General features: G+C 40.2%; 1 protein-coding gene across 2 annotated transcripts in view; it reads left to right on the forward strand.

Annotated features, from left to right (window-relative positions):
• DESI2 (desumoylating isopeptidase 2) overlaps positions 1 to 27,518 on the forward strand; it is a 118,741-nt gene that overhangs the window by 26,196 nt on the left and 65,027 nt on the right. Inside the window, exons 2-5 of one of the 2 annotated variants that reach the window (XM_075531269.1) lie at positions 2,409 to 2,481; positions 5,465 to 5,558; positions 8,532 to 8,673; positions 22,095 to 25,548. In XM_075531269.1, the coding sequence (XP_075387384.1) occupies positions 2,409 to 2,481; positions 5,465 to 5,558; positions 8,532 to 8,673; positions 22,095 to 22,328 (543 nt within the window). In that variant the 3' untranslated portion in view covers positions 22,329 to 25,548. Of the gene's footprint in view, positions 1 to 2,408; positions 2,482 to 5,464; positions 5,559 to 8,531; positions 8,674 to 22,094; positions 25,549 to 27,518 lie in introns of those variants that run through there. The other variant, XM_075531260.1, reaches the window with a different exon arrangement.

Here is a 27,518-nt window from a genome sequence, read left to right on the forward strand (position 1 = left end):
GAATAGACTTAGAAAAAGTAAAAAGAAATTATCCGTTCTCTAGGAGAAAGGAACTCTAGTGGGGTTATAAACATTGGACTGCGCAAGGTCAGCATTTCAAACCCACAGGCTACTCTGGGGGAGAAAGATGGTGCTGTCTATTCCTGTTCAGATTTACAGCCTTGCAAACTGGACATCCTCTTGCAGAGGGATCACAGGGAGGAGAAGGGCCAAGTCAGGGTGCAGTGTAGCAATGATGAGACATGCAACTTTCCTCTAGTTCTTAAATGCTCCCTCCCCCTCGCCCGCCCCCCACTATCATCCCAATTCTGCCTTACAAATCCGGCTGGACCAGAGGATGTACACTGGTACAGAAAAGAACTGGAAACACAGGGAATCCAGGACAGATGAACCCCTCATGACCGGTAGTGAAAATGGCGATACCGGGAGGGTGGAGAGGAGGGGGTAACAGATTACAAGGATCTACATATAACCTCCTCCCTGGGGGCCGGCCAGCAGAGAAGTGGGTGAAAGGGGGACATCGGACAGTATGAGATAGACAAAATAATAACAATTTATAAATTATCAAGGGCTCATGGTGGGTGGGTGGGATAAGGAGCGGATACCAGGGTCTCAAGCGGAAAGTAAATATTTTGAGAATAATGAGGGAAACAGGAGTGCTTGACACAATGAATATATATGTGTAGATTGTGATAAGAGTTGCACAAGCCCCCAATAAAATGATTTAATTGGGAAAAAAAAGATTTACAGCCATGGAAACTCTATATTGGGTTTGATAAGTCAGAATAGACTGTTTGGCAATAGGGTTTTTACCTCCCAACCCAGGAGAAATATAATAGATTTGTAACACTATTGTGTTACCTATGTGTTGTATGAACTGTTAATTACTGTAAATACTCAAATATAAGCCGACCCGAGTATAAATTAGTACCTAATTATTACCTGGGAAATCAGAAAAACTGATGGACTCAAGTATAAGCCCAGGGTGGAAAATGCAGAAGCCACTGGTGAGTTTCAATAATCAAAACAAATGAAAATAAAATTACTAATATTTGAGACATCACTGGGGTAATGTATTTAAATATTTATTTTAAATAAAATACATAAATGGCACGTCATTTAACATTAGTAAACCAGCACAGTAAGTGGATAATAGGTTCAACAAAAACAATAAGGTATCAACAATGATACCTTAAGAATACTATTTCCTGAGCTCAATCAGCAACCAAGCTAAAATGTAAAGAGTTAAAATCCTTCAAAACTGGATTCCTCATCATCATCTATATCCCGATGCAGAGCTTCAGCTGGTGTGAGGTCATCGCCGTCATCACCATCACTGCTGTCATTTTCATACAAAGCGCAGTCTTCACTGCCATCCATAGCATGACTAATACTACATTTCTGGAAGGCACGTCGCACCATGTCTTCTGGAATGTCTTCCCATGCATCTTGAACCCACTTTGCTATTAACTCTATGCCAGGCTTGATGAGATTTCCTCCTTTTGTTAATCGGGCTTGACCAGGTGACATCCATTCATGCCACATCCTTCGCACACGGTCTTTAAAAGGCTTATTCAAAGATGCATGTGATAGGACGGCTCTGGTTGGTTAGATGTGAGTAAACAAACATTCAAAGCCCTGCAGTGTCAGCGGGCCTTAGAATGAACAGCGGAGAAATGGCAATCACCTGCAAGATAACGGGCTCTCGTCCCATTATCTGGGATGGCCCCAGTGAGGTGTGACACCTCCCTGGGGTACCACTGACCCGTGTATAATCCGAACCCCAGTTTTTCAGCACGTTTTTTCTGCTGAAAAACTCGGTTTATACATGAGTATATATGGTAGTTTACTTTCTTCTAGGTTTAATTTTATTCCGTTTATCCTTTTAATCATCTTTTATAATTCCATTGCCTGTGTGATTTATCTGCCTTCGTATTCCATATGCACGCGCACGCACACATACACACACACACTACCAAAAGGTCATTTTTCTCTGTGAGGAAAATTCTGTGTGATACTAAAGAACCACTTAAGCTAATATTTTTCCCAGAGAATAAGAAAATTGCTCCAACCTGTGTGTCATGCTTGGATTAAATCAATTTTTCCCCCCAGTATCTGACCCAATTTAGATTTTATGGCTTATACTCCAAACCCTTAATGCTATGTTTGTATACTAATTGAGACATTCATTTAGACCAAGAAGCGTATTCCAAATAGGTGTGGTCTAAGCAAAATCATAGATAGGTGCTTTTCATTATCATTGGAGTTTCAGAGCAGTAATAAAAAATGCCGAGAAATGGGCTTGATAGTGGTGAAATGACAGTGAAATTTGAGGAGTAGCTACTTTGTACAAATTGGAGTTGTTGTAATTGAGCAGGTATTCTGAATCCTCCTTGTTTTTCTCTTAGTACTGGATGAACGAATACACCTCATCCATTGGAATTGGAGTTTTTCATTCAGGAATTGAAGTATATGGAAGAGGTATGTATACACACCCTTTCCCCCCTTACCCCTTTTAAGGAAAGGGGAAAAAAGTCATGATTATGTAACCTTTTTAAAATTTTATTTATGTTAACACCTTGCATTTTGCACTTATAATACATTGCTAATTATGTAAGTGCGATGCTTTTCCCTGTGTACATATTCCATCCTCAATTATTAAGAATACCCAGATATTTAGTATAGCAACTTAAATCTTTTAAAATGTGCTACAAATGTAGGTCCTTCAAAATCTTACTGTGGAACGATGTGAAGTTTCTGTTCTCATTTATTGGCCTAATCCTCCTCTTCAATGGTGGGTCAAAAGGGAAGCCCCTCAAGCCTTCCTCCAGGTATGCCTCCAGCACTCTAGTACAACTTGCTTATAGTGGGATGCGCATTTTCGCCAGCTCTTCCTGCTGATGAGCAAAGTCTTGCCTGCCACCTGATTTTTACCAGGCCACTTGATAATTTCTTTACACTTCTCAAGAATATTCTGTCCTCATTGTTGATCATGCCTTGATGCATTTCAACTTCCAACTGGTGCTTTCATGCGAAATACGTGAGATTCAAGAGAATTCTTGATACACCCTATCCCACTATTTTTCGACTTCAGCTTTTTACTTCTCAGCTACTGGACCATACATTCCATATCTTCTTTATTCAAGTGGCCGTTGTCATTAATGATGGCAATCATGTTGTCTTTACAGCAGAGACATTGTGAATGCCAGTAGCATCGATACCAAAAATCACTTCAATCTGATGAACACTGAACACCACGGGGTGCAGGAGGTATGCCAGTGAGCACAAACTTGCCAACCAGGTTGTTGTTCTCATGACACGTTCACCTTCATAAACTGAATGAGTACACTGGGCTGGTTGTCAGAGTAGGTTATGAAGGTCTGTGCATTCTTGGTAGGTATGTTAGGCTGGGTTGGCTAAAAAATCTAATTCAGTGACACATGTATATGTAAGAGAGAGTTTTGTGTTAAGAAGTAATTCTATATCAAGCAAACATCCCAGTCCATAGCTGCAATGGTAGTCCATAAGTCCCTCTTCAGACTCAGTGTAGTCACATGCAACAATGCAGATGCAGAATGCAGGAGCATCACAGGCTGGTGGGTGCAAAGTCTTGTGGATCCAGTGGTGGTGGAACTATTACAGGGCTCTCAGGTCTCAGTGTGACTCTGGCAAATCTCCATGTGGCTCATCAACAGGAAGGGGGAAGCAGAGAGAAAGAGGGGAGGTTCCCAGGACCCTCCTTATGCGAAGCCACGCCCACAAGGAGGCATCAACAGGCTGGCCTGATTGACAAGCTAAACTCCACCCCTTCACATTTATATCTTCAAGTGGACACAAGATTATATATCTACTACAGTAAGAATGGTAATATACTTGATGTGAACATTTACGACTCCTCCAACGGCTTCAGTACAAAGAGAAAGAGGAGTGACATCCAAGAGCAGCAAATCTTGAATATTTTCAGGTCTTATCTCCCAATAAGATGGCTGCCCAGACAGCTGTACCAAAAGCATCAACCCCATCAGGTCGATGCTCTTGTTTAATTCTTTTCCATTGAAGAAAAGTTTCTGAATCTTGGGAATTCAGGTAGTCACCTGCCCAAAAAATGTCATGTTACTGATCTGGGACTTGTCTGACTTGGAAGCTTTCTTCCACCGGGTCCAGAGTGCCATAGAATAGGTCATCTTTCAAGTCTTCACATGAAGCATAAGTAATGGAGGCATAGAAGTCGATTGCTTCATAGAGAGAATCTCATTATCAGCTGAGTACTGAAAGAGTGTACACTTTTCACATGTTGAAGCAGTTTGTAGGCAAAGTACAGCTCTCATCCTCACTGATGTCTTTTTTATGCTTGTGCTTGAACTTAGCAATAAAATGATTGACAATTCACTTATAAATATTTTGCACCTAAATGGGTGCTTCCATCTGTAGATTATACCTTGAAGACCTTATCTTATATAGGGAGGACTGACAAATCATAAATGCCACCTCCTAAGTCAGAAAGCAGCACATTCCTTTTAGCACCAGCCTTTTTGTCTAAGCCATAAGCAATGGCAGCAGCAGTTGGCTCACTGATGATTCTGAGTGCCTTCAGTCGAGTGGTGGTTCTGGCATCTTTGGTAGCCTAGCCTCTGAAACTTACCTGCCTTATTCTTTTTTATGTTTTAGTCTATGCTTAATAAATCTTAGGTGATGAGGTTAATTAAATGTTTGAATTCTTTATAACTGTCTATTCTCACTTAGCCACTTAAACATATCAGTGAGGTGCCAGGATTAGAGCCAGAATTTTCATTCTTCCTCACTTGGAAGCTTTCTCCATTTTTGTTCTGTTTGAGAATGTCTAGTGAACCTAGTTTACCTTCACAGGACCTTAGGGATCCTTACCACCAGTAAGTTCCCTCCTCGCTGAAAAGATTGCCTGAGGTGGGACGGAGAGGCTATATGTGGGTGACTGTATATGAGCATATTCATTTAGAAGCTCACTTTTTCTGGAGTGAAGGAAATTTAATTCCTTTCAGTGTGTTTGCTAATGAATTCCAAACATAATTCAAGACCTTTCATCTCAGAAACCACAAAAGCTCAAGTGCTCTTAGGTAATTTTTCCCAGTGAAGTTTGAGTTTTAACATTGGATCACTATAATTTGATCAATGACCATCTACCTAATTTGACATAGGTTTGCAAAGAGACTGCATTCGCCTCTCTGTGTTGCTCACTCTTCTGTTGCCAGTGTGACCATAGAGAATAGAGAGCTGTTGAGATTGCCTTGGAGTATCTTTTAGGAGTTGACTTCCAGGTCTTTTGCCTCATTGTTTCATACCAGTAACAGGTAAAAGAAGTTTGTGAGCACATTTTTATAAACGGAATCATATTTAGGTGATATTATTGTCCTCATTTAGTAAAGCTAATTGGCATTGTGTTGGAAGTGTGTGTTACATACTGAATATCATGAGTTTCTCGTTTCAGAATTTGCTTATGGTGGCCATCCTTACCCTTTTTCTGGAATATTTGAAATTTCCCCAGGAAATGCTTCTGAACTAGGAGAAACATTTAAATTTAAGTAAGTAGGGTGGAGATTTCTGTTACACTATCTTAGAGGCTAGAGCTTATTTTCAGGCATATAAAATTCATTCTTTAGTTTTTAAAAAATATTACAGCAAGTCGAAATGCTTTTATAACGCTGCTTTTGTTGCTGACACTGTATTTTAAAATTAAGCTTGAGTTATTTTATAAAGATGAACATCAGCCAAATAAAGTGACTGAAATAATCTGGTCTATTGCTTTCATTCAAAACCCTGTTATAAGGTAGTTTGTGTGCTTTTAAAATGTTTTACCTTTGTAGAGTCAGGTTTGTTTTAAAAGACTCTTCCTTTCCCAACGCTCCTATTTAGAGAGAGACAGAGGAAAGTTTTATTACAGTCTGCCAATGTTACAGTACAACAGTAAGCAAACCTAAAATGTGTAGATCTGTGTCAGGGGAAGCCAGCCCCTAACACATCATTACGGGTCCGGTAGGCGCAATTGTACAGCGATAATAAGTAAAGATCTTAGTAAAGTTATAGAGAGCATGAGAGATAGAAGTGAAATATTAAAATAAATGGGAGTCAGTCACAATTCATGGTAGCATGCTCACCTCAGCTCCACTCGATGGTCCACGTGGAGGGAGAGAGAGAGTTTAATGGTAGCCTCGGCCCCTTTTATATTCTCTGGGGACATGCAAGACCCTTAATTACAGGTGAGGACATACATCACTGGAAGGGGCTGTCCTATAGGTAATACAGTAATGAGAGGGGAGTGGTCTAGGGACATACACACAATAGGAAGGGGAGGAAATTGGGGTTATACATGTGACAAGATGGGCATATCCTAGGTTCAGGATGGCGGCCTAACTTTGACCTATTCCCTAGATCTCCATAGGAACCATTATCAGTAGGGTGCCGGTCTCAGGCCTCAAGGAGGAATAGTTTATTGTCCCTAGTAGCAGGGAGTGAGGCCTGCCATATAGTCTGGTGACTAACTGCCCTAGAGGCCTACCCTGTAGTCTGGTGACTAACTACCCTGGGGAGGATGTCTGTAAGCGTTAGACCTCTCCCCACAGATCTGAGGTCTTTTGAAACTTTTATCAGTAGAAAACACCCAGAACATGAATACTAATCATATATTCTTAATTAAGATTTGAATCCAAATTGATCTTTACAGTCTTAGTTTGAACAAGCTTTAAAGAAACTTTTGGGGTCATAATCGTTAAGAACCTGCGATGTCACTCTGTGATGCTCACCTTCCTGACATGATCACTGAAGACAAAATAGATGCATGCGAAAATGTGAAGGAAGCTGATGGTGCCTGCCTATTAAAAGATTTAATAACATCTGGGGTCTTAAAGGTTTGAAGATAAACAAGTGGCCATCTAGTTCAGAAGCATCAAAGCCCACATGGAAGAAGCACACCAGCCTGTGTGTATAACCACGAGGTGTAGAAGGGACCGGGCATCAGACATCAAAGAAAAGAAAAACCGTATCAGTGGGTGCCCACCTTCCCAATATGATCACTGAAGATAAACCTGTGTATAAGGAAATGTGGTGAAGAAAGCTGATGGTGCCTGCCTATTAAATGATATAACATCTGGGGTCTTAAAGGCTTGAAGTTAAACAAGCAGCCATCTAGCAGGGAAGCAGCAAATCCCACGTGAAAGAAGCACACTAGCCTGTGTGATCATGAGGTGTCAACAGGATCAGATATCAGGCATCAGAAGACCCAAAAGAATCACACTCATGAGAACGAGTGGGTTTAGAGTGGAGACCCAAAGCCCATCTGTAGATATTTGGACATCCCCTCACAGAAGGGTCACAAGGAAAGGACAAGTCAGCTAAAGTGCAGTATAGCACCAATGAAACATACGCCTTTTCTCTACTTCAATACTTCTCCCCCCCCCACTATTCATGACCTCAATTCCACCTTACAAACCCTACTAGACTGGAGTACGTACACTGGTACAAATGAGCTCTCGACACATGGAATTCAGTACAGATAAGCCCCCCAGGAATAGTAATGGGAATAGTGATATCATGAGAGTAGGGGGAGAAGAGGGAGAAAGGGAACCAATTGCAGTGATATGTGACACCTCACACGCCCTCACCAACAGAAACATGGGTGAAAGAAGACAGCGGATGGTGTAAGATATGAATATAGCAATAATTTATAATGTATCAAGGGTTCATGAGGATGGGGGGGAGGAAGGAGAGAAAGAAGAGAAGCTGATACCAAGGGCTCAAATAGAAAGAATATTTGGAAAATTATGGCAACATATGAACAATGTGCTTGATATACTTGCTGTTTGGATTGTTATAAGAGCTGTAAGAGCCCATGATAAAATAATTTATTTTAAAAAAACTTGTGAAAAATTATAGGTACAGTTATACAGTTGAATTCAGTAGAGGGCTACAGATTTTTAACATTTTAGTCCTGGTTCTCTTAGGTCTTTTTAGCTAGGCTACTAGAGAAAGTTATTTTCTAGAACTTTCTGTGTCCTTGTATTCCTAACTTGTATCTAAATAAAATTCCACTTTTTATTGAATAAAACCTGTTACATTTCCAAGGTAGTTTTCATGTTCTTTGTTTCTTTGACAATGCTTTAAAAAGAAATTAGTCCAATCTGACAGTTTCAACTTCCTGCTGCACAGGAGCAGATAACTTAAAAATGTTATTTCTGAGAACTGTGGCCAGCCCCTTGATAGTAAACATGGTTAAGCTGGGATATTTTCAGCATAGGTCTGAGTTTCTATTAATGTAACCAAAATTCTATAGTAGTTGTGAAAATAACTGATATTACAAGTAGTGTACTTAAGGACTTTCCTGTCCCCCACTGCCCTCAACAAAGTAGAAACTAAAATAATTGAAGTGGAAAAATGTACCTCATTTACTTATTGCATTAACCCTGCTTTGTTAAAGCAATTTTAATATTCTTTTAAACATAATTATAAATGCTGAATGCTCACACAGCATTGTTCTCTCTTTTCCTTTGTTTTTTCTTAAGAGAAGCTGTTGTTTTAGGTAGTACGGATTTCCTAGAAGATGACATAGAAAAAATTGTAGAAGAACTTGGAAAAGAATACAAAGGCAATGCGTATCATTTGATGCACAAAAACTGCAATCACTTTTCTTCAGCTTTATCTGAGGTAAATTAAATTTCATCCTAAATGTTCTGCAAATAAATACTGGATATTAATTGATGGCAACTAAATACAGCAATGTATTACTTATACTACTATATTCAGTCTTCACCTTTTTCACCCGGATTTTCTTACCGTATGTAAAATTTGGTATTATGTTTCTTCACTGTTTTTTCAAAAATAGCTTGAAACTTTCACTTAAAAAAGAAAAGAGAAAAAAAACACCTATAACACTTCTAAACCACTAAGATTCTCTTTTGCTAAATTTTAGAGTCCACCCCAATTTTTCCCCAGCTTTTACTTACTAAAGAGTCTAGTATTTTGAAATTTTATTTTGTAATCTGTATACACAAGCATGTATTTGCCGTCTCAGTTCTTGAATCCCAAATAAAAGAGAGCAAAACTGGACCAAAAAAGAAAATAGGGAAAGGAATCAAATGGTATAAATTAAAACTGTGCTTAATAAAACAGCTTGTCTGCTTTCTGACTCATAGCAGATGGCTGAAGTGACAGTGTCAAGGTAGCACAAAAGTTCTGAAAAGTGTAAAGGAGAAAATGAATTGCTTTTTCAAAGACCTCCTATGCTGGCATGCGTAGGTACTGTAAGAAGGCTCGGAGGCAGTGCCTGATCTCGGGCTTCACAGGGAAATAGAGCATCAAATTCAGCATCAGTCCATGGCTGATTCCTACAAGGAAGTCAGACATGCCTCCATCCTCCAACCTTCTTTACCAATTCTGATATCACTTGTCCTTCCTAAGGCTCTCTCTTTCCTTGCTAGGTTTGATACACAGAATTCATAGACAATATCTTGTATAAAGAAGTTAACAAGTTAAAATTCAGGATCAGAAATGCTCAGATTATAATTCTTCAGTTCAGGGTACCTTTTTCTCAGTCATTCCTACAGGCATGACTCAGCCTCTCAGCCCTGTGGCACCTTGGCCTCTGCCAAGCTCTTTTAGTGCTACCAATAAATACCTATAAATACCTAAAGGGCATTCCACTCTGCCATAATCATCAGCCTGAGGGTGTTCAGCTCTAGCTCTGTGGGTCTCACCAAATCTGGTTCTCCCCAATTAAGTGTCTAGGGACAACCTATTCTGCAAGTGAAGCTGCTCCCTGAATGTAGTCAGCTCTCTTGACCCTTAGGCCAATCTCACACTCTAGGTGCTGTTGGCTTTGCTACCACACTTCACTTCCCTGGTGTCACGGCTCTATTTCCTGAGCCAAGGAGACTGAGCATGCAGCGATCTTAGGGTCCAAATAACATGCTCATATGCTTCTTTCTTGATAGTAGTGAGATTCCTCCACTCCTGCTTTTGAAGTGGCTCATTTTAAAGTGGGGTAACAAAACTGACCAACTTTCCACGGTAGAGATTCATATACCCTATTTGAATGATCCTACCCAGTCATTTTGGTAAGAGTTACAAAGACTAGCTAAAAGAGCCTTAAATCAAATAACTTGCTGCACCACAAATGCCTGCCCCTTTTTACTTCCCTCAAGTTGTGCAAAATGGCTGTCAAATGCAGTGGTGAACTAGCAGTATCTCAGTATTACTTAGGAATTTATGGGATAAGCTTAATCCATAATGAGGATGGACCTGGAGGAAAATATGCTGAGTGAAATTACTTAATCACTCAAGGACAAATTTCTAAGAAGTCAAAACATTTTCACAGAAGGAAACACTTTTGTGGTTACCCAGAATGAAAAGGAAGGGTGAAGCAGTGTCTAGAGTATGTTAACATGGGTGAAGGACACAGCCATATACCATAATGAGGTCAGCACAAAATGATCAAAGGAAGACACTGGAGGAACACAAGAGTTACATGCAACCGTGGGAAATAATGGTTACATACACTATCTTGCAATAACAGTAATGACTCATCTACAAGCAGATACATGAATAGGTGTGGGAAAGCAAATGGAACTGCACTCATGGATATACTTAGGTTTGACAGGATAATTCTACATAGCTATTTACATCTGCTACTTATAGTAGAACATACAGGGGCAAAGTTAGGAAAACCATGAGGTAATAGGTCACTGGGTGGACCTTGGGGCTCAGGATCCTGTTCTTAGAGAACACAGGTCATTTGGCATAATATACCCTACAAAGAAAATATTCTATCTCCCTGTTCAGAGCAAAAAATGAAGAAACTCAAAGTTGCATAGACAAAAAGTTAGTCGAGAGAAGTAATAAATCTCGCAAACCTCTGCCTTCAAGCTACGTGAAGAAGAAGAAGAAAACCCTCACTGCTCTTAGAGTCTATTCTGACTCATAGCGACCCTATTGGATAGGTTAGAACTGCCCCTGTGGGTTTCTGAGACTGTAACTTTGTGGGAGTAGAAAGCCTCATCTTTCTCCCTTGGAGCAGCTGGTAGTTTTGAACTGCTGATCTCGAGGTAGCACCCCAGCGCTTTGCCACTAGGGCTTCTAAAAAATTCTATGATATCCAGCTGTCACAAATGTCTCCTCTGAACGGGATCACAGAAAAGGTCCTGAATATGGTAGAAGACAAGTATGGCGCAAACTCACCAACAATAAAAGAGTGTTGTCATTGGAATCCCTAAGACAGTGGCCCTTAATCTTTAATCCCTTTATAACTGGGAATTGAACTCAGCCCTATGGATCAATTCTTAGTCCAAAAATCAACTTGCCTGTAAAATCAACAGTAACAGCAGGGAGGTAGAACAACTAACAATTCAAGATTAAAAAGAGCAGTCGTTTCCCAAAGACAAAGTTCAGAGGGCATAGAGAAGGGCAAATGGAAACATGTGGGAAGTGAGATGAGGGATTGTAGTTAGTGGTATACAAAATGTGTGTTTTGTTAAATGGAAGTCTGCTTTGTTCTCTGAACTTTCACGCAAATTACAGTAAGTTTTTTTTAAATGCTTAGTAAGCCTAAGGAGCCCTGTTGGCACAATGGTTAAACACTTGGCTGCTACCCAAGGCTTGGCAGTTCAAGCCCACACAGTGGGCTACATGACTTGCTTTTGTAAATATTTGTTAGCAAGAAGTCCCCATGGGGTAGTTCTACTCTGTCGCAAGGGGTCTGTGTAAGTCAACAGTACTTCTGTGATACCTACAGCAAGTTTACATCAGTGACAGCATTGTTCAGAAGTGTATATATATGTAATCATTTGCAAACAGGCAAAATCCTATCTAATTATAGTTGATTGTTGACACATGCTTTCTTGTTCAGCGTGTGCTAAACTTCCTGAAAATCGGCATTTAACATCATGCCATCGTCATGTGAGGTGCTTCCTGTACTACAAGGGTAGATAAAATCTTATAGTCTGAGCACACGGTAGCCCCCTCTACCTATTTTTGCATAGTCTTCTAACTGAAAATATGTTTTACATTTTTAAGTGCTTGGGGAGGAAAATTTAAAATTTATGCTAATACCTGTAAATTATATGAAACTCTTCATTTTAATGGTATTAAAGGTTTGCTTGAAACAATCACACTCATTTATGTATGACCTATGGCTATTCTCCAGGAGCCCTGGTGGTATGGTGGGTTAGGTTACGCACTAGGCTGCTAATCACAACATCAGCACTTTAGATCCACCAGTCTTTCTAGAGATAGGTCTGCCTATGGATGTGGCTGTCCTAATTGAAGAATTGTATCCCCAGTTGTTTATGAATTTGAGTTTTAGCTTGAACTTCTACAATAAACTCCATAAATGTATTATCGGAGGTCTGTGTGGCTATTCTAATGAATTATTGATCCTAGCAAAGAAATAGTGTCATTGGTGAGATGGTTGGTGCCAGACTTGGAAAAGGTTAGAGGGTGGAAACACTGCTGACATCCACCTAGGAGTCAGCCTTGCATGATTAATACTGATGATGTTGATTCTCTTTCCCCTCCATGTAAAGTTAGAGAAGATCAGACCTCACCACACACCATTTGAATACCAGGTTATTTTGTAACGTTAATTCCTTATTATCCAAATGTACAGTGTTTGAGTTTCCTTCATTCATAATTTTGTAATAGCGTATATGAATCAAGACTTCAAGAAAACTCATAAGCTAGGTTATCTTGAGATCTGTACGAGGGTTTCCAGAAGTGCTACAGAGTAGTTACTATGTTGTGCTGCAGTTCGCTAGGTCAGCAGTTCAAACCATCGGCCAGCTCCATGGGAGGAAGTTGGGACTTTCTACTCCAGTAAACAGTCTTGGAAACCCTCAGGGGCAATTCTACTCTGTCTGTAGAGTCGCTGTGAGTCAGCATTGACTCAGTGGCAATGGATATGGTTTTGGTCAGGAAGTCTGGGAGATAACTCCATTGTCTTTTCATTCCGAGTTTCCCATACACTTTTTGATGCCCTCATAGTCTTTGAAGGAAAGGAGGGTAAATTCTGGATTCTTTCCCTTCAGATTCTCACCATTCTTAGAACTGGTCAAAATGACTCACAGCCGATTTGTGCAAACAGCATGGTTTATTGCTACCTACCTACCTGGCCTTCTGAGAGTCTAGCTTTTTAGTGCCTTCGTGACCAGATCCCAAGAAAAACCTTGAGCATTTAGACTACGGACCTTCCCTGTTAGGCAGTTTCACATGTGTTTCACAGTCATTGCTAGAAGAATCGAGGGTATTCCCTGATTCCTTTGGGATACACACCTTTTATCTTACACGTTAGAAGGAGGCAGAAGCAATAGCGTGTGTCTACTTTTCTCTGAATATTGTTCTATGTCCCTTTCTTCTTTGTATAATTTGCTTTGTATCTTTTCACTACAGTAAATCATATCCGGAAGTATGATTATATGCTGAGTTCTAAGAGACCTCATAGTGGGTTGCTTACTTATTTGCCCATAATTCCTGAGATTAATTACATTAAAATTAACGTTTTTGAAGTTGATTGTATATTTTCTATATTAATTATGTTGTTTCTATTTCTGTCACCTGTCTTTTAACATCATAGTGGTGTCTTAACTGCAAAGCTTAAATATTTCAGATGTGGTAAAATCATTTCCATTACACTTTGTTCTTTGTGACTCAATTGAAGAGAAAGTTCTTCCCCACTCAGAGGTCATAGATTTTTCTATCCTTTATTCCAAAGGCTTTCATGGTTGATCTTCATGATTTGATCTTTAATTCACATATTGTGTTTTTGTTTTTTATCAGAACCTAATAACTCCAGTAACATTTATTGAATTTGTACTCCATCCTGTTTCATAAATCAAGTTTTAAAATTCATATTAATCTCTTTGTATACCAATACTCAAATTTTATTGTGCTTGTGATGGTTAAGTCAAAAAATATTGCTGTCTCTCTAGTTCACACATGAACAGCTTTATTCCAAAAAGATTGTTTAAACAGTTCTATCCAATCAGTACATAGCCACAGACACGTTCTCTTCGAAATATGACCGTCTTGTTTTCATTAAGGTGCCTTCCCAAACAAGATTCCACAAAACAGTGGCTTCCAAAGGGATCTACTGGACCTGTTTAAATGTAATCACTGTCATTAATTTTACATGTGAAAGCCCTTGAAATGGTGTATTTTTTGCTGTGTGTATTTTGTAAAAAAAAAAAAAACGAGTACAGCAGTGGAATGTGACCACCTCTAATTTCACAATGGAGAAGGAGCATCACTGTCAGCAACCCGAAATGGATTTCACTGTGGCATCACAGATCAAACATGCCTCCACGATCCAACCTCTTTTCCGCTGACACCAGCCATCCCTCTCAGCACTCACTAGCTCCTCTGTCGAGTTCAGTAATTTATTGCAGTGGTCACACAGAACTCTGAAACAATACTTATAATCATGAGCTTTATTAGATAAGTAACAGGTTACGATTCGTGATCAGGAAAAACTCAGGATCTGAACAACATCTTAGCCATGCCTTCTGGCAGCCTCTTGCTGGTCCATGAACCTTTAGACTTGTTACCAAGGAGGGGACACCCCCTTTGGGGATGCCTGCAGACTGGAAAGGTCCTTGCCTGTTGTTGATAGCAATAGACAAGAGACAACACTGATTATTAAAAGCAGGTACGGGCAGATTTATTTTTTGTTAGCAAGGAACCACTGAGAATTTCTTCTCAGCAAAAGACACTACCCATACACAATGAAGAGGAAGTTTTAGGAAAGTTGAGAACAAAAAAATTACACTTGTGAAAACTTACAAATTATATTTGTAAAACTTGGGGAGAACAACACATTCATAAGGAGCCATGCATTAGTCAGAAGGTGCTGTACTGGGTCTTGCATGGATATGACCTAAGACCCTTCACTTTGCAAATGATACCATTTTGCAGCACAAGATGATATAGTTACGGCAGTTTTCAATTATTTGATTCCATTGTTCTGGGGCAGCGGGAGGACAAGGTCTTATCTCCCATACATGCCTGAAGTACGGTTGTAGCCAGCTGCCTCTGAAGGACAACTGTGGTTGGCTTCTTGCTCCTGAAGGGAACACTTCCTAGAGTATTTAACAGTTTCTCACCCAGGGGAATGTAGTCATGGGGTATAGCGGGAGTAGTTTGTGCGCTAAATAAGCTGTGCAGGTGGGCTTCCACTTATAAACAAGGGAAATTCTGGATTCTCCGCTTACTTGCTATTCCTAACTTGTAGCTGACTCTCTGGCCTCTGAGTCAGTCCAGCCTTTGACTTGCTCGCTCAGACAAGTATTGAAAAGCTCCACTTAAGGTCCACAGAGGAGCCCTGCTGCAGCAGTAAATCTGTGTGTCTTGGGCCTAGGAAGTTCCCACCACAGGAATCTTGTGTCCAAAGGACACATTCTACTCCTATCTCTTTTTGTTGGTAAACAAAACCCACTGCTGTTGAGTTAGTTTGGCTCATAGCAACCTTACACAGGGTTTCCGAGACTATAAATCTTTTGGGGAGTAAATAGCCTCATTTTTACCCATGGAGCTGCTGGTGGGTTTGAACCAAGGACCTTACTTTAGCATTCCAAAATTGGCCTACCTGACAGCACCAGCCAGGCAGGGCTCCTTTTTCCTGCCCATTTTAAGCCTAGTAGGATAGCGAAACTGACTGGTTTCTTGGTAGGGTTTCACACGTCATTTTTCAGTGATCCTACCCCTCAAAAAAGTCCCATGCACTCCAACTGCATCATATCAAGCTCTCCAGTTTTCTTCGTGGGCCACAGCACCTTGTTTCGTAGTCTCACAGAATCATTTTGAGGGCGAGTATGTGCCTGATCCAAGCCACAGTGTTTTCAATTGCATGTGCAGGTAAGCACTGGACAGTGAATAAGGAGAATTGGTGCTCGTTAAGAACAAAGTTAGGATCTGGATCAGAATTACATTGCATTTATAGGTTGCTTTGGGTAATTCTGACATTTTCACCATTGCCTCCTTATCCATGAACATGATATTCTTCCATTTGTGCAGATCTGCCTTGGTTTCTTGTATCATGTTCTACAGTTTCCTTCCTACAAGTCTTCTTTCTTTGGTTAGGTTTATTCATAAGTATTTCTGTTTTTGTGTTGCTTTTGTAAATCATTGTGGGTTTTTGGTTTTTCTTTTGAGAGCTCTTTTCATAAGTATACAGGAATCTGATTGATTTTTGCCTGTTAATCTTATATCCTGCCATCTCTCAATTGTGTCCAACATTTTGTAATCAGGTCTTTGAGATTTTCTACGTATAAAATCATAACATCTGTACAAATAGTTTTACCTTTTTCTTTTTAAATCATTTTATTGGGGGCTCTTACAACGCTTATCCATATGTACATCCGTTGTGTCAAGCACATTTGTATACTTGTTGCCATCATCATTCTCAAAACATCTGTTTTCCACTCGAGTCAATAGTTTTACTTTTTACCAACCTGTTTTCTTTTGATATTGTTGTCTGGATAAGAGTTCTAGCACAATGTTAAATAAGAATAGTGATAAAAGAGACACCTTTATCTTGTTCCCATTCACAAGGGGAGTACTTTCAATTTCTCTTCCTTGAGCAAGATATTGGTGTTGGCTTTGTGTATATTACCTTAATATGTTGAGAAAATTCCCTCCTATTCCCATTTTGCTGTCTTTGTCGGGAAAAGACATTAGATATTTCAAGTGCCTTTTCTGCATTGATTAATATGAGACTACAGTTCTTTTCTTTTATGTGTGTTAAATTACATTGTTTTTCTAATATTGATCCTTCCTAGTATGAATCCCACGTAATCACGGTATATTAGTGTTGGATTCTATTAGCAAGTTTTTGGGGGTTTTTTTCTGCATGTATATTCCATGAGGGATATTGGTCTTTGTTTTCTATCTTGATAATGTATTTTCCTGGTTTGGGTATCAGGTTAATAATGCTGGCTTCATAAAATGACTTTGGGGATATGCTGCCCTTTTCTGGAATAGTTTATGTAGAATGGGTGTCATCGCTTGCCTGAATGCTTGGTAAAATTCTCTGATAAAGCCATCTGGCCCTGGGCTTGTTTTAGTTGGGAGTTTTTAATTATCTGATCTATTTCCTTTTTTTTTTTTTTTTGAATAAGTTTGTTGAAGTTTCGTTTGCTATTTGATTTCTGTATCTCTTTCAGGGTTTTATTTTCTTATGTAATCAAATATTCCAATATTTTTTTTGTTGGTTGTTTATTTTCACTAGGTAATTTGGAAATAACTCTTTATTTCCATATTGCTTATGCTCAATAAAAGTATCATTTGTGGGTGCTTAAGCAAACGTGGTGAAGAAAGCTGATGGTGCCCGGCTATCAAAAGATAAAGCATCTGGGGTCTTAAAGGCTTGAAGGTATACAAGCGGCCATCCAGCTCAGAAGCAACAAAGCCTACATGGAAGATGCATATCACCCTATGTGATCACAAGGTGTCGAAGGGATCAGGTATCAGGCATCAAAGAACAAAAAAATCATATCATTGTGAATGAGAGGGAGTGCAAATAGGGGACCCAAAGCCCATCTGTAGGCAAGTGGACATCCCCTTACAGAAGTGTTGCGAGGAGGAGACAAGCCAGTCAGGACCAGTGGTGAGAGTGGCGATACCGGGAGGGTAGAAGGATAACCAGGGCTCAAGTAGAAAGCAAATGTTTTGAGAATGATGATGGTAACAAATGTGCTTGACATAATGGATGGATGTATGGATTGTGATAAGAGTTGTACAAGCCCCCAATAAAGTTATTTTTTTTAATGCAAAATCATGTGAGATCCTGACTTCAGTAATTATTACAACAGTGGTAATTTTAGGGCAGTGGTTCTAAACCATCCTCATGCTGTTAACCTTTAATACAGTTCCTCATGTTGTGGTGACCCCCAATCATAACATTATTTTCGTTGCTACTTCATAATTGTAATTTTGCTACTGAATTGTAATGTAAATTTCTGATATGCAGGATGTATTTTCATGGTTACAAATTGAACATAAGTAAAGCATAGTGATTAATCACAAAAACAATATGTAATTATATATTGTGAAATTATAGATTTCTAATGACAAATCAATGAAATTTTGTCTTGAATCATGGTGTAGCATGGGTAACAGAACAGTCTTCACGCCGAGTACTTGTATGTGGGCATATCTGCATGTGGGCTGATGAACCTGCTTGGAGATGGATCGAAGACCATCGGAAATAAGTGTCTTGCAATGGTCTTCAGCAACCCCTGTGAAAGGGTCATTCGACCCCCGAAGGGGTCACGACCCACAGGGTTTAGAACCAGTGTTTTAGGACCTTCTTTCACTAGTTTCTGGACTTAGGTCACATTTTCTTCATTCATTAAGATGATCTTTCTTATGATGATGACAACAAATGTACAAGAGTGCTTAATACAATGGATGGATGGATTATGATAAGAGTTGTACAAGCCCCCAATAAAATGATAAAAAAAAGAAAAGAAATAATCTTTTCTTCTCTCGGCTCATCTTTGAAGTTGTCTTCCCCATCTTTGTTAACATTGGAACCATCTGAAAACGATTGTTTTCTGTGGGGCAGCATTCCCGTAAACTTCAGTGATTTGTTGCAAAGCTTCAGTGATTTGAGAAAAATGTGCATTTGAGTTTTGTTTTAAAGTTTTGAGGCTCACCCTGATCTCAAAATCACTTTTTTTTAACCACAGCATAAAACCTTTTCTTTATGTGAAGGTACCCTTCACCAAGAGTATGACAAATGTATCATTGACAGAACTTGTCTGCAGTCCATTACCCGCTAGTGGCAGCGACATGCTTAAGCACATTCAGGTTGGAATACACTTGTGTGTGCATAAGCTGAATACTAACATATACTCAAGAACTGAAAGCAGAAACTCTTTAAAAAGTTTTAAAGTCCATTTATAGTAATCAAATGGGCATCAGATCAAACTCATCAGCTGTTGCACGGGAGAAAGAGGTGGCCTCCTCCTCCTGGAAAAGCTAGCATCTTGGAAACCATTCATGGGCAGTCCTGTGTCCTGCAGGGTTACTGTCATTAGGAAGTAACTTGCCAACAGTGGGTTTAATTGTTGCATTATTTCTATACCTAGACAACATGATGTTAGAAAACAAATATTACTTTATATTTATTTGATAATCATAGTGCAAGTTGCCATGCATGAATTTAAAAGACTATTGATTTTTTTAAATATTTCATTAAAAATAAAAATTGTGAAACAGTGTAGCCAAGACCTCTATACTCCTAGCTCTGAATGAGAGTCTTCAGGGGTAGGTCCTGGGCATGTACTTTGTGTAATTTACAAGCACGTTGTGCTTTCTGTAACTTAAATACTCCTGATTAAGAACCACTTAACCACTCTGGTTAAGAAATACAAAGATGTTCATTATCTGACTGTATTCCTCTTCTGGAAAACAGCTACATATTGAGGGCAAACTGAGATCTTTATTCCTATGTAAAACTCTCCAGTGTCCTCAGATAATATGAGCCAAGCCTTGCTCTGCTTTGCCACACTTTAAAAAAAAATCATTTTATTGGGGCTCTTACAGCTATTATAAGATTCTATACATAAATTGTATCAAGCAGATTTGTACATATGGTACCATCATCATTTCTAAAACATTTTCTTTCTACTTGAGCCCTTGGTATAAGCTCCTCTTTTTTCCCCCTTCCTCCCCCTCATGTATCCTTGATCAATTATATATTGTTACTGTTATTTCGTATCTTACACTCTCCGTTGCCTCCCTTCACCCACATTTCTGTTACTCGTCCCCTTCAGGGGTTGGAGGATTGCTATATATCCAATCTTGTGATAGGTTCCCCCTTTCTCACCCTTTCCCTTTCCTGACCATCCCGCTCCCTCATATCACTACTCCCGTTACTGTTCCTGAGGGGCATCTTTCCTAAATTCCATGTGCCCAGAGCTCTTATCTGTATCAATGTGTATTCAGCCAGATTTGGTAGTGGGGGAGGGGAGGAAGCATTCAGGAACTAAAGGAATGATATGTGATTCGTTGCTGCTACACTACGCCTTAATTGAATCATCCTTTCCTTACACCACTTCTGTGGGGGGATATCCAATATCTGCAGATGGGCTTTGGGTCTCCACTCCAACCCCCTCTTTCACATCACTATAGTTGTTTGTTTGGGATCTTTTGATGCCTGATCCAGTCAACACCTCATGACTACACAGGCTGGTGTATGTCTTCTATGTGGGCTTTGTTGCTTCCCTGCTAGATGGCCGCTTGCTCGACTTCAAACCTTTAAGACCCCAGGCACTAAATCTCTTGATAGCCAGGACACCAAATGCTTTTGCCACAACATTAGCTTCTGTTTTTTATTACCCCCTTAAAGGTATTCTTAGACCATGTTCACTTCGTAGGTGACACTAAAAGAATGGGTAGAGGGATTTAGTTCTCAGGTAAAAAAATTTTCATTGAAATAATACCTTTTCAAAATGTTTTGAGACTGATGATGGCAACAAATGTGCTTGACACAATGGATAAATGTATGGATTGTGATAAGAGTTGTACGAGCCCCTAAGAAAATTATTTTTAAAAAGAAGTAATACCTTTTCCTGTAGGGTAAGATCAAAGCTAGGATGGTACATACTTTGTGTTTGGGGGTTTTGTTTTGTATTTTAATTGCGGCAAAGTACTTACAGCGTAACATTTGCCATTTTAACTCACTTTTAGGTGGGCATTTCATTGCTCTCACAGTGTCCTTCTCCCAAGTGTCTCGCTGAAGCACTGGATCCTGCCTGGCTTAGTTGTTCTAGCACACACATCTTTGAGATAGTGCTGTGGTCAGTCTGTACTCTGCCATCAAAGTAGTTCATTTACAGGGCACAGGCCTGGTTCTGAGGCACAGAGCTGTATCTCCTTTATCCTGGATCTTGTTCACCTACTTACATGTTCTTGAACTATGTTCAAGTGTCTGTCTAAACTTCTCTGTGCCCCTAGGTAATGTGATAAGTTCTGAGTGAACCATGTAATTGAAATCTTCAAAGTGAACCAACCCATGGCCCCTTTCCTAAAAGGAAAACAGAGGCCTCAAAGAGAGGTCCAACAATTACATCACCTTCAATTTCTTTTTCTCACAACTTTCTGAAACCCTCTTAGACTTACAGTAAATGTAGTAATATTACTAAGGGGTAAGGGTAAACCTTTAAGGAGAAACGTTACATTGTGTGATTTAGAAGCCACTTTATTAAAGTATTAGGTAAATTTTGGACAAAAGATACTTTAAAACCTCTTTCTAAAGTCATCAACGGAGATGGCACTTTCAGACCGTGTGGTGGTAGTTTCGGCAGGGTTGGGACGAAAGCACAGAGGGAGCGGCTTCCAGAGAGTAAAGTCGGATCCAGAAAGAGCCAGTGCTTACTCAGTGAAATCCGACCAGTGCTCCGGGGCCCTAATGACAGCATCAGGCTGGGAATGGAGAACACAGTAGATCATCAGCAGATCAGCCAACTTGATCTTTCCCAGATGCAGGCTGAAAAGATCATCCACCACCCCACTTGTGTACTGGAATCATGGACCGGGCCCATTGTAGACAGGACTTTCCTTCTGGACCCCTGTGGGCTCCTTGAGAAAAGCGGGTCCAGGCGTGGTAAAGTGGTGCAGTGCAGGCCAGGGAACAGGACCATGCAGCTGTAGAAACGAGTCTTTGAAGGGGGAAATTGCAGGTAGGAAATCACCCAGATTTGAATGCTCTAACTGCCAAGAGCTTCTGTTACTCTGCTCAGAGTGCCTTCTGCCCTGCTCAGTCTTTTGACATGTGTCTCAAAGCAACTGCACGAATCAAAGAAAGGAACCAAGAGAATTAGGGTCAATTAATAGACCCCAAAGTGAGCAACTTGACCTAGGTGCTTCAGCAAGCTGAGGAAGAGCACAGGCAGACAGTAGCTGTCCCAGGCTCCGGAGACTCCAGGACTGTGCCTACCCAGAACAGGTGGCTTGGAATCAAAGGCCTGGGGCCACAGAGGTTTTTCTGAATACCCATCTCCTTTTTTTTCTGCCAGTGGACCAAGTGACCCTACTTCTCTTACATAGTAGAAACAAACTTTTTTCTTCCTCTGTAGATTCTTTGTGGGAAAGAGATTCCTCGCTGGATCAACCGACTCGCCTACTTCAGCTCCTGTATACCCTTTCTACAGAGTTGCCTCCCAAAGGAGTGGTTGACCCCTGCGGCCCTCCAGTCCAGCGTCAGCCAGGAGCTCCAGGATGAGCTGGAAGAAGCGGAGGAGGCTGCCACATCTTCAGCCATGGCGAGCAGCGCAGCAGGCTCCAGACCCGGCCACCACACTAAACTATAAATGTTTCCAAAGTCACACATTCAGAACTGTCTCTGGCAGTTGAATATCACTAGAGGAAAACAAACAGTAAAGCATCTTTTGGCTATTTTGTATGCAAAGATGGTTCTCCCCAAAATCCCAGTTTTCAGCTCAGGATTATATTTGTAATCAAAATATCACTTGGCGCAAGAGGGAGAACTTTGTATGAAGCCACCCTCGGGTTTTTTTTACCCACTTGTAAATTTGGATTTTCTTCTGTTTTATACAAACTCTGTTAAGTTATGTTTACAGTATTTTGTATCGCTGTTTACAAATCTTGCATGGACTGCTGCCGCCATGAAAGAAGAACATCTTTACGTCTTCAGTAGTAGGCAGGTTAGCTTTCGACACTCCTGACAATTGCCAGAGCTACGTCATAAATAACAGGCACACAAAAAGGTACTTTACACCATTAATAGTCACCGTCACCTGCGTAAGAATTGTCTTTTGGACTCTTGTCTGTGTTAGTTCCTAACAAGAATGGCGCCAGGATTCAGGGAGCCACGCTGACCGTGCTGAAGGAGCACACACAACCTTGAGGACCGGAGGCTTTGGTCTGCAAGAAGTGGGCCCCCACACGGCCAGTTCTTCTTCGCCCTCCCTTCCATGAGCACATCTCCCAGGGCTCCCAACTAGCAGGCAGGTTGATCCCACAGATTTGTCCGCCCCACTAGTATTGAGGCGTTCTTGTGTCTGTCTGGTTTTGATGCCTTTGATTTCTGAAATTACGATGTGATGTTTTCTTTAAGAATATCCTTTCTAATCATTGATGAGTATTTTTGCACATTTGGACATGGTGGAGAAGGGGTTCTTTAAAAAAAAAAATAGTTGATTTCTTCCCTGCACAGAATTTTGTTGATGGAGTAGAAATAACCGAAGTGGTAGCCTTCCACAAAGCAGTGTGAGTTGACATGTAGCTGTTTTTAACTAGTCAGGCTGCCTTTTACACTAGTGGTTTTGAAAACCAGAGTCTAAAGTAACACAGTCCAAAATGATCACTCTTTGATATTTCAAACTTTTAATGTACTATATATCAGAAAGAATATATCTGTTTGTTCATTGGTTATGGGAGTAGTTTCACTGCAAAAAGAGAATGGTTAGTCTCATTGAAAACCATTATTGGTGTCTTAGTATTCATCTTTTTTTATGTTCACTCAGATGCATCTCCTATATTATATACACTAAGAATGAAATTCTCACCCCAGATAAGTGCTTATTATCAAGGAATCTGTCTACACCCAATTTGATCCTTAGATGTAAGAATCAAATCATTATATGTAAAATTAGATTCTTCTGCCTTAAAAATGAATGTCCTATATAGATTATTGGATGCAGCATATAAACTATTCAAGGCAGTGACTTTAACTTTTTATATATTGTCTGTTTTGAAATCATCTACATTTATTTAAACTATATTAGATTGTTTGCTCTATTTAAATATACATATCTTACAGAAAACTGCATTTTTAACTTTTTCATAAGCTAATTTTGATTCCTTCATCTACTTTAAGCACACCCTGTTCATGGGGAAAATAAACCTTGGGTTATACTCATTGGCCTGAGGAAGATGAAGCCACGTAACCTAATTTATGCTTTGGACTGTTCCGTGTCCACAGAGGAATGCCTTTCCAAATCACTCTTGGTTTCTTTAAGGGACAGTGCACTTGTTTTAAAAATGTAGAATAGAAGAAAAAATATATGACCTTTATGAAAAATTGAATTAATGCAGATCTAAAAATGAGATTTAGGACAAAACACAAAAGCCTACAGCAGTAAGGTTGTTGGTTTTTTGTTTGTTTGTAAATCATATCACCAAAACCAAGGTTTTATAAAAAGTATCTGGTGCAATTTGCTTGGGATAAATATATATATATATTTGATCCATATATGTGTGGATTATAATCTTTTTCTAATTCAATTATATACAATTTAAAGGTAGGCTACTGACAAATGTAAAGGAGTAGCCATTAGTTAGACACTCTTTGGTAAATAACATCTCATCCGTCCTTGTCCAGAATCCAGCAACTCAGCACACAAATGAGATCTGTTGTATTTACTTTCATCTGCATCATTTGGAATTTAAAAATCATATAAAGGCTCCTAGTAGCAATAGCGGCCTATGACCAATTATCTGGCAACAATCAGTAGAGAAAATTACACATGAAGGTTCCTTGCAATTTAATTATATCTAAGGTTGGGAAATGTTATTTTTTGTTGATTTAACTTTAGAAAGTCTCATTCAAATCTGACCCTCTTCCACAGTTCAAAATTAAGAATGGATTTAATTAATCAGCATTTATTCAGCTTTTCTTTTCTTCTGGAAGAATGGAATCTTATTTTCAACTCATCTCTGCTAACAAAAACTCAGTCCTCAGAATGACTGTGATGTGATGGAGTCAGGTGTCCTCTTTGTAGTTGTAACAAATGAAATATTTCTAATGGTGGGTTGGACAGAAGCTGCTGGTTGCTCATTTGTTGTAAATGCCCTTGTTTTCTGTTGTTGTTATCGTAAACCTTAAATTGGTGGCATTCACTTTGAAAGGTGTGTGGCTTGTGGGATTGTAGTAAAGCGCCTCCACTCGATGCCTGAAATCCAGCCAGCTATTGCTCTGACTCCTGGCAATAGTGCAAGTTACCCTTCACCAGCATTTGTACCAAGCAGGGAGTCCTGGCTGTAGCTCATTACTACATCAGTGTAGGAGGAGGTTGAACACTATAGACAGCTACAGGACTCTAAATCCATGGCTTCTTCCATCACAAAACGGGTAGAAACACATTTGCTGCTTCAGGGTTCTAATCTGTGTCATTTCTGTGGTTCTTTTTTGTAAAATACGCTGTAATTTTGATACATGCTGTATTTTCTTTAAATCATGTATAAGAGACTTGTTTTATTCAGCAAGATAACTATACTGCCATTGTGTGCCCGTCTCTTCAGTATGGTTTTAGAGTGCAGCTGAATTATCAGACTTTCATTGTCTACCAGTCAATACACACACATCTTCACTGTTTGAAAGGTGTTATCAACTGCTAAGGAATCTTCATAAAGCTGAAGATAATTTCTTGTGACATTGAATGCAAGAATGCTGTCATTCATAGTGTTTATATAAAAAGACCAGGAATCTTCATTTTTTGCTACCTTGATAATAGCATTGGGCTATCATGTTACAACATTGAAATACATCAATTTATTAAAATAGTACTTTTATAAGAAATGTTTTATCGTATTTAATGATCTCCAGGAGATTTTAGCCGTTGGGTGTTTGTGGTAGGCAAAGCAGGTGTGCAGTCTCATCTGCACACCAGAACACAACCAGACCCTCACCGTCACGCATTCACAGGAACGTGTACTCAGATGCACTGCTTCTGAGCTCCCAGCCGATGGGTCAACGTCTTCACGTCGGCCAAAGACAGCATGGCTGTACCCCTTTCACAGGCAGCAGTGGCCAGCCTCGGCTTCTGGGAAGTCAAGGCAAGTTGGGAAGGGAGAAAACTCCTCCTGATCTCCCATTTTGAAGCAACAGGAGAGCAGAAGGGACCTGGGTGGCTGGGAGCCTTACTTTCCAGCAGTGTCCTACTTCAGCTTAATACCGTGACCTACTTGCCCTCCCCCTGCCTCTTCCGCTGGCCTTGTTGCTGGTTATTACCTAACGAATAATATTTCCCTCCACTAGTAGAATAGCATCATGAGTATGAACCTCGTGTTAAAAGTATTGCTATAGCGTTTCTGCGCCATCACGTTGGTTCCAGCCCATAGTGCAAACAACGAAATGCTGCCTCGGCCTGCCCCATCACAGAAGCTCTTCTTAAATATGTCAGAAAGTTAGCGCTTCGGTTTTTTTTCTCAACATATCCTCCATCTAGATCTTTGGGAAAGTGGTTTTCCCATCTCTAGCCTTTCCCCAAAGGATTTTGCACTCCTCAATTTGCACATCAAAGTACAGCCTGGCCAGCTTCCAGGGGCTCAGACTGCTCCTCGTTAGTTTTGTGAGTTTAGGCACAAAGCAACTGAAAGGCAAGATCAGGTCTGTAAGGGGCCCCAAAGGAGCAGCTTTCCCAACAATCCTCAGGCTAGCCCTTGCTACACTCCAATGAGCAGCAGGTACGTTGTCCTTGTGGAGAAAAACACCTCACAACTTTCCTAGCCTTTTTTCTAAATATTGTTATAATTTTTCTTTAAATGTTTTTCTCCATGTTCTGGTTCCCATGACTTGAAGAAATTATCAAAACTACTCCTTTGGAATCACAAAAGGCAATTGCCATAACCTGAGCTGAGCCCTGCCTTGAGGTTGCAGATCCCCTCAAGCTCGTCTGGATTAAACATTGTTCTCTGGAGCAGAATGGTAAAACCAAAGCTTGGGCCTATTTGCAGTTCATCTGATAGAATCGTCTTCAGTCATCTTAAGATCTTGTTTAAAAGACTGATGGAAAGGTCGAGTCTTTGAACTAGCTGAACTTCCCACAGTGCTATTAGCACTGTGATGGTTAGGTTTTATGTGAACTTGGGTGGGACAGGCGTCTCGTGATTGAGCAGTGTCCTCAACTCCACACTGAGAGCTGTGAAGTAGCCAAGCTGTTCATCTGGTCAGTCTTGATGGTGTGGGTGGTTTCACTGGGGGTCTGGCCTACTCTCCGTATAGACTAGCAATATACATAAACTAGCTTTTCTGGATTTGGATCCTGCATCTGGTTCATTGACCTGCTGTTAATATCACCTGCCGATCCCAGGAGCCAAGAGTGGACTGCTGACCTAGGATGTATTTGGCTCATTCAGCTTGGCATTCAACAGTCTTCCTGCTTCTCTAGTGCGCTCGTACCAAGTAGCCAGAGTATCAAGACTGGTGCTCTCAAAAACCAAACTCACTGCCGCCAACTCCATTCCGAGACTCCTAGTGACCCTGTGGTGCAGGTAGAACTGTCCCTGTGGGTTGCTGAGACTAACTACGGGAGTCGAGACCCTCGTCTTTCTCGTGGAGTGCCACGGGTTTTCAAACTGCTGACCTTGTAGTTAGCCACCCAATAAGGAATCATGATGTCACAGGGGTCTAGAAAAACACAATAAAGACAGAGTTTTCTAAATTGGTTCTGACGTCTGCTTAAGCCAAAAGGTACTAGGAACTGTCTGATCATACACTAAGTCTGTCACTGTTAGTAAAGAGGGTGCTATTAATCCAC

Source organism: Tenrec ecaudatus, chromosome 1 (assembly GCF_050624435.1).
Source record: "Tenrec ecaudatus isolate mTenEca1 chromosome 1, mTenEca1.hap1, whole genome shotgun sequence".
NCBI lineage: Eukaryota > Metazoa > Chordata > Mammalia > Afrosoricida > Tenrecidae > Tenrec > Tenrec ecaudatus.